General features: G+C 40.6%; 2 protein-coding genes across 2 annotated transcripts in view; one reads left to right on the top strand and one right to left on the bottom strand.

The window, feature by feature from the left end:
* The first annotated feature begins 189 nt into the window (after nt 1–189).
* LOC102039128 (solute carrier family 2, facilitated glucose transporter member 11-like) lies at nt 190–10136 on the top strand. Its single transcript, XM_031057494.1, has 12 exons — nt 190–230; nt 1605–1703; nt 3258–3418; nt 4078–4202; nt 4434–4563; nt 5371–5519; nt 6360–6547; nt 7048–7158; nt 7269–7370; nt 7903–7978; nt 8417–8544; nt 9454–10136. The coding sequence occupies exons 1-12, from the start codon at nt 213–215 to the stop codon at nt 9670–9672; spliced, it is 1506 nt and encodes a 501-aa protein (XP_030913354.1). The 5' UTR covers nt 190–212; the 3' UTR covers nt 9673–10136.
* Nucleotides 10137–10766: 630 nt separating this feature from the next.
* Nucleotides 10767–11869, bottom strand: part of HSCB (HscB mitochondrial iron-sulfur cluster cochaperone) — a 4162-nt gene continuing 3059 nt past the window's right edge. The window contains exon 5 of the mRNA XM_031057458.1: nt 10767–10917. Coding sequence (XP_030913318.1) covers nt 10826–10917 — 92 coding nt within the window. The 3' untranslated portion in view covers nt 10767–10825. The remainder of the gene's footprint in view (nt 10918–11869) is intronic.

The following is an 11869-nucleotide window of genomic DNA, read 5'->3' as shown; positions in this document are numbered from 1 at the left end:
TCTCTTGTCCGTGGCCCGTGAGGGGGCGCCCACCGCGGGCTCCCCGAGGGTGTCCGAACAGCCCCTCTCTTGTCCGTGGCCCGGTTTAATCCCCGCAGCGGGGCGGGCACGGTCCGGCAGCCAAATCCCGGTCAGCTGAGGAGCTCAGGCGGGTTCGGGGAGGTGGTGAGCGGAGCTGAGTAGAGCTGAGCTCCGGGCGGCAGGAGGGAGGGATGGCGCCCAGGCACACGGTAATCGCCCGTCCTTGTCTTTGGTTGCGGGAGGCTGCGGGTTCTGCGCGGAGTTAGAGAAGGACAGTGCATGTACACACTGTAAGAGGTGGGAGAGCTCCCTGAGGCTGCTGTGAGGCTTTATCGAAGTTGGACATCCCTGTCACAAAGTTCAGAACCCTTCAGGAGAGTCCCAATGGGCGGGGAGAAAAAAAACCAAAACCAATCAAACAAAATAACAACAACAAAAGAAAGTAAAGCTGTGTCTTAATACATTAGTAACTTAAGTTCTTTGGCACCTTTTCTTTTTTCTGTAACGTAGTTTATTAAATTTTGCAAAGGAAATGTAATTCAGCCCATGCTCAGAATGGAGCACCAGCCCCTGCTCAGAGGGTCTAGCTCGCCCTGCAAGGTAAGCAGAACCATCCTGAAGGTGGATCCTGCAGGGAGTTTGTGGTTTTAGCAATGGTGTACAGATGTGAAATGTGTGGATATTTCATGTTAGCATTTGAATAGAAATACATTAAGTGATTAGTAAGTGTAAGGTTTTGCGCTTTCCTTGGACAACTGGCTGTGTTGGAAAGTGGAAGCTATAAAAGCAGCTTTCTGATTCTGGTGTTTTATATTGAATACAAATTGAATTTTGTTTGTGTTTTGTTTTTGGAATGAAGTGAACGCCCTTATAAACTGTCAGGAGTTCAGAACACGTGAGGCTGTTATCTGTGCTCTCTCATAACTCCAATGTCAGACAGCGTACCAATGTCACGAGCCCAGCTGATTTGGGCAGGAAAAACAAAAGATCTGTCATAATAAAACCTAAGTGATATGATGTATGTTCATTATTTTGGGTTGTTTGTTTATTTTCTGTTCCTTCTAGATTCCATGTTGTACCCATAAAACACACAAAATAGGTTTACAGTGCTTAGTTACTATAAGGGTCTGAGTGTGCAGTGCCAGTATTTACCACATCAATTTTGGTTTTTTCTACCGTACACACTGCAGCCCTTACTTATAACTCTTAATTCATTGCTTTGGTTGACATTCAGAGAAACACTTTTTATTATTGGAAACTATAAGGAAATGTAAATTGGATTTTACTTTAATAAGATCAATTTCAACTTGCAAATTTCAGGGAGGGAGGGAAGAAGGAAGGAAGTGTTGATGAATTATCTTTAGGAAGGACACAGCTCTGTCAGAATACAGTACAGTATCTGGAATAACTCAGCATTTCTGGGAACTGGACCAAGAATGAGAATGATGAAGAATTAGTCTACATATCTAACAATGAGAAATTCAGGGAATAGAAGTTTATTAAAAGAAATATGTACAGCATTTATATATGAAGGAAGGGGGAATTTGATCACTGAAGTGCCTTGATTTTCTTTTGCTCCCCAGCTCCCCAGCTGGACGTTGTTCCTGGCTGTTTGTGCTGTTGGAATTGGAGGCACCTTTCAGTATGGGTACAATGTCTCCATTATCAATGCACCCACTCAGGTAAAAGCTCATCTTTTGTTCACTGGGCTGTTTCCTCTCTGAACTCAGCCACGAGGCCAAATATGCTTTTGCTGTGAGCACAGTGGGAACTGAAGCACTCTTCCTCTCATATGAAGGAATCTTGCTCATTTCCTAAGTGGTTTCATGTGCATTTGTTTGTGAGTACCTCCCATCAGAACTATTATGTGTCAGACAAAAGTGTTAATATGCCTCATAAATACCTTTATTATTAGAAGGATTAACTGAGTAAGTAATATATTTTTTGATTACTAAAATAGCCCAGAACACTAAGGGTAGAATAGACCAGAATATTTTCAGTTGGAAAGGACCTGCAATGACCATCTAGTCCAACTACCTGACCACTTCAGGGCTGACCAAAAGTTAAAGTGTATTACTAACAGCAATGTCCAAATACCCTTGGAGTATTGACCACTTGTCTGGGAAGCCTGTTCCTCTGCTTGACCACCCTTTCTGTAGGATGTCACCACTGTTTCTCCAAAGGCCAAGTTGAAACCTCCCCTGACACAGCTTTGAGCCATTCCCATTCTTTCTATCACAGGGAGAAAGCGTAGTTACTATTTACAGTGTCCATCACAAGGCAGATTACTGAAAAAGTCCTTCTTAGGGAATTAAAATGTTCCATCTGTAGTGGCTGAGTATCTTGTAAATATTTTCACTTGTTACTTGAGCGTTCTTTGCTGTAGCCTCCAGGATTCTGCATATTTTGTGGATGACTCAAGGATCTGAGCAAATGTTCTTGTGACAGTGGTGGGTATCAGTTTTTGCTACCAGCTGATTTATTTGCTTGGAAAACTGTGAAGACTGAATTTGCTTCAACATTGTATGCTTTTCACAAAGCTTCAAAGGAGCTGTTTGTGAAAGAACAGGTCATATGCTGGGAACAGAGGGAGAGTCCAAGAAGTTTGTTCTTCTGTAGTCTTTGTTTGCAGGCAAAGAACAGGAGCCTCTGATTACAGATACATGCCAGTTCAAGAGCTTCTAAAGGCAAATTTTAGAAAACCAAGCATGTGGAATAACAGCCTCAAAGTTCTGACACATGAATACTGTAAGAAAGGTGGAGTATTATTAGAGTTGAAAAAGGGATTTTACTGTGACTTTCTGGATTACACTGAGGCGGGGAGATTTAGACCAAGTGTCAGAATAAGTCCCCTGACAGTAAAATTTTTTAGGATGCAAGGCCTCTATGCTGTGAGATGTTCCTAAAAACAGTGGGGCCAACCATCCACCCTGTTCCCCTCCTTGTTCAGAAGGATCTCAGAGCTCTCTCATGGCAGTGCATGTCAGGGTTGTGTTTCCCCTCTGCTGCAACACCTGAGGCAGGGCACAAAGCAGAGCTGCTCTGCAGCCTTTGAGGTGTGGGGGGTGTAGGAAACACAAAGTCTTTCTTATGGTCAAGGAATATTCTGCCAGTCAGCTGATATCTCTTAGAATTAACTCCAGAATTGATTTTCAGGATTGGGGTGCAAGTTATTTGTAGTGCTGTGTGTATGGCTGTATAAAATGCTACACAGTCATCACTCTTTTCTCCTGCAGCATATACACAAGTTCTTAAATGAGACCTGGAGCAGTCGTTATCACAAGGAGCTAAATCCAGATTTGCTGACTTTTCTTTGGTCTGTCATTGCTTCCATCTTTTCTCTTGGAGGCCTGTGTGGAGCCCTGATTGGAGGCAGCATGGCCATACGCCTGGGCAGGTCAGTTGCAGCAGCAGGCACATCAAAACATGTTTGCTTTTCCTACCTTCTCACTGGAATAGAAAGTAAATAAATGGGAAAAGAGTGGGTGAAAAGAGTACCTTGGTGAAAGTTTTTTTTCACTTTAAAACTGAGTTTTCTAGTAGAATTTTACAGTTTATTCCAATGTGGCTTTTAAGGATGTGCCCTGAATTATGACCTTTGTCTTTGCATTACATTTAGTGAAATCTGAGTAGGGGAATGCACTCAGAGTGTGTTGGAAACATGAGTTTCCCCCTGACACATTTGCAGCCCTTGTGCCAATAAGGACGTGCTGCTTCATCTGTTGCACTTCATTTGTCTAAATGAAGAAACCCCACTCCTACCTTGTCAGGCATTTCTGTCATATTTATACATTACTCTTATGTTTAGACATTTTAAAAACACAAGCAGTTGTATCAGATATCTGGGCTTCCAGGGAATAGCATGTTTCTTCAGTATAAAGTCCATTTATCTCCCCACATTATCAGAAAAGAAAACTTTAAAAACCCACATTATTACACATTTCCATAATGTCTGGTTGAGACATTGGGGGTTTTTTGTTTGTTTTAATCAGTTTTTGTTTGTTCTGTGGTGTATTATTATTATTATTTTATTTTATTTTTGTTCCTCCTTTTTAGGAAAGGAGCTCTTTTGATGAATAATATTATAGCAATACTAGCCTCCATTTTAATGGGGATCAGTTTTCCTACAGGATTGTTTGAGTTACTGATTGCTGGAAGGTTTTTGATTGGCATAAATTCAGGTGAATGATTTCTTATTCCTACTATCAATAAACTATGGTGAATGATAAATTATTGTTATTTCTGATCCTTTAGGTTTTATTATGAAAATGCTCTGTAGCATAGCTTGGAATCTGAAGGCAGCTAAATGAATAGGAAATTAATGAAGTCCCATTTTGTATGTGTTTTGTTTTAGTAACTCTTTGCAAAGCAATTTCTAATGATAGGAAAATGTTTTTTCCATTTACTTGCAGGTGTTGGGCTCTGTGTGCAGCCTCTTTATATTGGGGAGTTTGCCCCAAAACACCTCAGAGGTGGCTTGGCCATGGGGACTTCCATCTTTCTGACTGGGGGAATCCTGACAGGACAAATAATTGGTTTGAGGTAAGAAATGTATGAGGGTTTGTCACCCTGTTTTTTTAAGATTTTCTAAGCCTTCTGATGCTGACATTCTTGTGGTGAACTTTCTCAGACACTTTCTGTAAATAACTGATTGTTTTGTCTTCCTTTATGGAGGAGGAGAAAGTTGATGGACTGTTGGTTTGACCAGTGTCATTGGAGAGGTGTCACTGTCACCCTCCAATCCGCTGTCACTTTTGGAAAACTATAAATGTTGGAGTCAGAAAATAAACTTCCTCTTTTCTTCCTTTACCTTGAGAACGGTGGTGTGCTTGTGTTCTTTTGTGTCCAATAGTGGCAAGGGTTTTTTTTCCTGTTTTGTGTTATTCCTGTGTAAAGAATTCCAATTTCCTACAGCTCATTGCAGCACATTCCTTGTGCCATTGTAACATTAGAATTCACACACAAGGTCCCTCCAGGAGAAGAAAATCCAGCTTGAGTCACCTTATTCCTACAACTGCCAACCATCGGTGCTGTGTCCTTGGGGGAATAGTGTCAGTTTAGATGGGTCACCAGTACAGCATCAGTACAGCAGCCACATTTGAGCTGACTTCATGTTTTCTGCCAGTTTCTTGCTAGAAACAATGGATGTTGGAAAGGACTTGAGAGCCAAGGACTCACATTTCTGTATCACAGCATTAGCACTGCTTTTGCCCCCTGTGTGATCAGAGGAAGTTGCTCAGGCCTTCATCCAGCTGGAACTTAGAAGTTCCAGGAGCACAGACTGCACTAAATAGTAATGAATAGCTAATTATTATATTTCTTTGCCTTCTTTTTCCACATTTCTCACAGAGAATTATTGGGTGGAGAAAAGCATTGGCCTCTGTTGCTGTCCAGCAGCTGTATTCCAGCATTAGCCCAACTGTTATTCCTTCCATGGTTTCCTGAAAGTCCCAGATATCTTCTTATTGACAGAGGTGATGAGCTGAGCTGTGCCAAAGGTAATATCTATACTTTCTGTTCTCCAGAAGGGTACAATGAATATATTGGGTTCCAGATTCTCCTTTTATCTTTATCCACACAGCACAGTTGTATCATCTAGTGTTTTTTGGGCCATGTTTTTCCTCCAGTGAGCTTATATGGAAGAAGGGATTGTGGAATTCAGGAGCCCATAATGGGTTATGAACAAAACTTTATTATCCTATTTCAAATATAAGGTCATTCACTGGAGCTCCACGCTGATTAGTCTCAGTGGAAAGTTCATTATCAGGATCATCAAAACTCCTACTGTTGACCTTAAGAAGACAGATTGTCATTTGAGATGTGTTTAATCATGAAGATTTTAGAGGAACTGATGCTGTGTAGTCTTTAAGACCATTTGTAAAGATTTTATTCTGGGATCTAAATGACTTCTGATTATATTTGCCTTAGGAGAAGGATTTTCTGTCTTTGCTCCAGCTCACTAGCTACATCCCATTGGTAACATTAAAGTCAGGGCCATAACAAAGGACTCAATGTCTGCCTAGAATTTAAGCAAAACTCTTCAAACTGGTAAGGGTGTCCTTTAAGGAAAAGACTATTTAAAGGTCTGAGGTTCAGATACAAGATATTTTCCTGGTGAATATTTCAAGGCCAGAAATTCCTCTAAAAAGAAGGAAAGAAATGCCACAGAATTCTCCTAATCCACCACAGCAAAAAACTGTGAAAAAACAGCAAGGAACAAGAAAGTCATACAGCAAATTTTTCATATCCTAACAAAAGCCAGGTCATTATGAAAAGAGATTATTTCCCAGGAGCTGTGGTTGATAGATAAATGTAAATTATTTTTTTTCTATTTGTAGCTTTGAAACGATTTCATGGCTCCTCAGAGTACCGAAGGGAGATGGAAGACATCCAGCGAGAATGCTTTGCCTTGGATGGGGAGAAGCCCAGGAAGCCCTGGCAGTTATTCACTGACCCTGCTGTGAGATGGCAGCTCATCACTGTCATCGTCATGACCATGGGCCAACAGCTCAGTGGCATTAATGCTGTAAGAGTGAACAAACAGCTTAAATAATTATTTCATTTCCACCTGGTTTTCAACCATTTATTAACACAAAAGATCCACATAGAGAAGCTCAGCTAAATGGGATGAGTGGGAAAGCATTATTTTGGTGTTTTTCTTTAATTTTTTTTCTCATTTCTGTGTTTCTGGTATGCAAACTTTTCTAAAGAATGACTTGATACTTCCTCTGAAAAACATTCATCTGAAAAATAAATAAAGGTGGATCAGCTTATCCCAGTGTGTCTGGTTTAAGAATATAAAGCATATTCAGTAAGTTGAATAATTCTCTTGGCTTTTATGATAGCAGTATGTTTACTTAGACATGAATTCAACAGATTGTTATTGCTGCTTATGTTGAATTAGTAACTCACAACATAAAATACACTGATCTATATGTTTAGTATGAACATGACTTTGTTTCCAGACAATGTTTTAAATACCAGAAAAATCTCATTGTTTGTTTGTTTGGTTTTTTTCTGTTGTAGATTTATTTCTACGCAACTTACGTTTTTGAACAAGCTGGGATCGTGGCAGAAAAAATCCCGTATGTGACACTTGGTACTGGAGTTTGTGAATGTCTCACAGCCCTCTCCTGTGTAAGGAGCAGTTTGTTCTACCTCCCAGTACAAACAGTAATGATTCTTCTTGAAGAATATTGGTAAAAATGAGATCAGTATATTAACAGAAGGTTGTATCTTGTCCACAGGGTTTGCTGATAGATTATGTGGGAAGAAGATGCCTTATCATTGGGGGTTATCTCCTCATGACACTCTGGTGCACTGTTCTGACCTTCTCTCTGACTTACCAGGTGCAAGGGACTCGTTCCTGTTACCCAGTGTGACTGAGGAGTGAAAAGGGCACATAGTGACACAGTAAGGGGGAATGGGTTTAAACTGAGACTAGGGTTAGATTAGGTAGCAGGAAGAAATTCTTCCCTGTGAGGGTGCTGAGGCCCTGGCACAGGGTGCCCAGAGGAGCTGTGGCTGCCCCATCCCTGGAAGTGTTCAAGGCCCGGTTGGATGGAGCTTGGAGCAACCTGGGATAGTGGAAGGTATCCCTGCCCATAGCCAGGGGGGGATGGGATGAGCTTTAAAGCCCCTTCCAGCCCAGCCCACACTATGATTACATAATTCTATTATATGATTTAGTAAAAATTATTGAATGAACACTATTTAATTTCGCTGAAGCAGAACTGTTAAATAAATTAGCTGTAAAAGAGCCATGAAAGACTGCTGGTCTTAATTGAAATAAAATCCAGAAGGAAACATACTAGTTAAGCCAGACTTTAAAACTGGATTATCAAAATCTGAACTAAACCTTCTCATTGTCTTCTGTTTCAGGAGCTGTACTCCTGGGTGCCTTACATGAGCATGATGTGTGTATTTGCCTTCATCTTGAGCTTTGGGCTGGGCCCAGGTACTGCACAGGAATGTTTGTGAGTGGGGGAAGGTCTGGGAGGGCTGGGGTGTCACACAGCCAAGAGGCCTTTGCAGCACAGCTGCTGCTGCTCTGCCTGAGGAACACAAGTGAGGCCATCCTGTAGCCCAGAGCTGAGGCTTACCATGCATGATTCTGGGGGAGCTATGTGTGAGGGAGGGCTTAGTTCTGCCCTTCAGAGCACAGGGGCTCTACACTGGTCAGAAGGGGCCTGCTCCCTGAGCAGTGCTGCTGAAATGGGGCTGTGTTTTAGTGGGAAACTTCTTGCAAGGGCAGCAGCCTCAGAATTGTGCTGTGAGGAATTATAACAGATCAGCTAATGGCATATTCAAAAGCAAGTCAATCTTTTGTAGCATTGGAAATACCTCAAATGGACATTTAGCACAATTCTCTGTTCTGTTTCTGAACCATCCCCAGGTGGCATAACAAACACCCTGACAGCTGAGTTATTTGTACAGTCCTCACGTCCTGCTGCCTACATGATTGCAGGGACTGTGAGCTGGATTAGTTTCTTCACAGTTGGGATGCTGTTCCCCTTCATAGTGGTGAGTATGAACAGCATAATTTCCATTTTTTCTGCTCCCAGCTTCCATCCCATTGTTTGTATTGTATTACATACACTTGTGTATATATAATTCACACTTGACCAGAATGCACACTGGCCCTCAAATGAGAAGCAACAGATTCAGTCCCTCTTAAAAGTATTTTTTACACATCACAAACCTCAATATAACATGATAAATGAAAAGTAAAGGAATGCACTGGAGGGCAATGCTCACGTTCACATGAAAACAAACCAAAAGGTATCAAAAGCAGAAAAACTTAATCAGATACTGAGATTTAAACAAAACAGTTTTTAATAGTGCCTTGTGCTTTTATGGCAAAGTAATGTTGAGATGGTACCTGTGGCCAGTAAGACACATCCCCGAGAATTTGCTGAACTGACAGAGTTCTGTAAGCAGATTAGGAAAGGCAAGACAGGCTTTCATCTCCAGCTTTGTATTTTCAGTTTTAGCACATGTTCTTGACAGCAAAACCTGCAGGAACAGCATGAATCTGGGTATCTGGATCTGCCTGTCCTTCCTTCATAGTTGAGCTCTGCTTCTCAGTAAAACAGTTGGTTTTTTTTAATGCACAGCACTGAAAATATTAACATTCAGAGAAACTTAAATTATATAAAGTATGTGACAGCTAAGTAGCAAATGTTGACTTCTAGATTGTGACATTTGACTGTTTAAATGGTTTATCTTATTTTTATTATAAAGTCTGCCCAATAATTGCACAGCACTTGACAGTCTTTTATCTAAAAAGTTACAGGTAAAGACTAGGTTAAATGACTCCTTTTAGAAAAACATCTGAGCAGCAATGCTAATTGTAAATGGAAACAAAAAGCTTATTTTCTCAAACCTACTATTATTACTCTTGAAGTATGTTGCAATCACATTTCTTTTCAGAATGGACTGAAGCAGTATTGTTTTGTGGTGTTCTTACTGGAGTGCTTCTTTGTTGCTGCTTTCATCTTCCTCATAATTCCTGAGACAAAAAACAAATCTTTTCTGGAAATCAAAAAGGAATTTAACAAGCTTAATTTTGGAAGAAATGCCAGGAAAAAGGAAACAGAGCTTTATGAAAGAAGGCAACTCCAAGATGAATTTTTAAAGGTTTCTGCATAATTTCACAAATGCAACAGAACTTCAGTGAGAATTATGAACCTTGTAATACATGATCAAGTGGCTTATTAAATCTGCCTGTGTATTCAGAGGAAGTGTAACTAAAGGCAAGTTAGTACTGCTGAAATGCTGTTAACAACGTATTGTATTATCCACAGAAAACTTGATCTTTAGCTGTAACCTGGTGCTGTAGGGATGCAGAAATGCCAGGGAGGATGTTCACTGAGCCCCTCTGGCAGATTTCTGCAGAGAATTCAGCAGCTCTTCTTGCATTTCAAAGCCCCGTGTTCAGTTTGGGTCATAGGGCACATCCAAATGCTTTGCTGAGTGTAACATTCTGAGTTCTTGTTAAAACCCACACAAGAACTGATAGCTGATATTTGAAATATCCCAGTTTATGTAGAAATAGTGGTATTTAGTTTCTGTTTTTCCAAATATGTAACTCTGAAAGCCTTAAAGACATTCCTCATCCAGTCCTACTACTGTACTGTGCAATGAAAGTACAGCACTCTCTGATTACTGATATTTGTAATAAAAACTTGTATCCTGATAAAAGACTGCCTGGGGTTTCAATTTGGTTACTTTTCCCCCTAACCTAGCATCTTAACATTTTAAACTATGCAACAGTTGTTTGCATAGTTTAAACCTCCTCGTTTTGGAGGTTAGTTCCCATCAGACTGAGATCTACATACCCAAAAGCATGACGTAGCAGAGAGGACAGATGACAGCAATTAAATACTTTTTACCTTTAAACTACAGGGAACCTGTAGGACATGCTGAATGAGCCTTCTGCCTCCTCTCTAGTATTTTTTCATGGACTCTTTTTCAACTTAAAATACATTCTTCACATGTTAGGAAGTAAGAAATCTCACAGCTGGTGTTTGTGTGCCTCTCTGTTATTTGTTTCCATACCCACCACTGCCAGGACAGTGGCCCACCTCACCCAGTGCAACTTTTCCTGGCTGTAAGCATTTCCAAATGCCATCTGTTCCCCAAGTGCTGCAGCAAGCATGGGATTTCTATTTATTTTCCTCCTCTCAGAATTAAAGCTTTTAATGGAAGTATAGGAAACACAAACACCTTTGGTCTGATTTTGCTAATAAAACCATTTGTTTAATTGAAATAACACTAACTCTTAATAGCTAAGAAGGCAACATCAGGAAGGGATCTTCTTGGCCTTTAGTTTATCTTCTAAGTTGGCAAAATACTTCATTTTTCCTAGCAGCTTCTTGGCTTCTTGAAGATCATCTGAAATGAAATAAAACATTACTGGTTTACAGAGGGAGAGGTGAATTTGCATTTTCAAAATGAATCTCAAGATTTCAGTGACAGCACCTGTTTTAGTACCAAGAGTTGTAACCTGCAAGGACTCAGACTCTGTTAAAACCATGCTGCCTATTGTTTTAACCCTATATGGTTTGGGAACATCTCAACTCAAATGTTCCACAAAACACATAACAATAAACAAATTGGAAAAGAAATGTGAATGAATACCCTTTAATGACTCCTGTTAAGTGGCTGAAGTATTGATCTACCCACTAGGCAAGACAAATGTTTTTGTTTAAAACGTGTATAAATAGACCAACTGACATAACTGAAAAATGCAAATAGGAGGAGTCTGGTCTGGACAGTGCCAATTCCAAAACTGATATTGAAAGAATTTCTGCTCAGTTAAAGGGGAGGGTGGTTTATGACCTCCAGACAAAAGCAACACAATCCTTCTCATGGCCCAGAGTAACAGAATGTAACTCCTCAAAGGCAGGGACAGCCAGCACCACTTTGATGTTTACAGTTACACCCACCCCGACCAATGTGCAGCATTCTAGACCTGGCACACATCCACAAAGGTTTTTTCCCAGCTTCAGAAGCTCAGGAATGATTCAAGTCTGTGCCTATCCACTGGCTGCAATAAAGTTAAGTTGATTATTGCACAGAAGTCCCCAAACCTTATGCTGAACAGGCCTTTACTTGCCACACAGCAGCTGTGGCTTTCACTGCAAAGAACAGCATTCACTGCTCTGCTGCAGCTCCAGGACTGCAGAACATTTCCCAAATTCAAGTGTGAAATCTCAGAATATGTCTAAGATCACGTCTGTCCTTCCTAGCATTCTGGGAAACACACAAACTATTTCTTAGCATCTACATTCCCACTGAAAATGATTATTTAGATGCAAGATGAATGGAACTTTTGTACTGGACT

Source organism: Geospiza fortis, unplaced genomic scaffold (assembly GCF_000277835.1).
Source record: "Geospiza fortis unplaced genomic scaffold, GeoFor_1.0 scaffold408, whole genome shotgun sequence".
Classification (NCBI taxonomy): domain Eukaryota; kingdom Metazoa; phylum Chordata; class Aves; order Passeriformes; family Thraupidae; genus Geospiza; species Geospiza fortis.
Note: the sequence above shows the minus strand (reverse complement) of the source record. Positions and strands in the feature narration are given on the sequence as shown.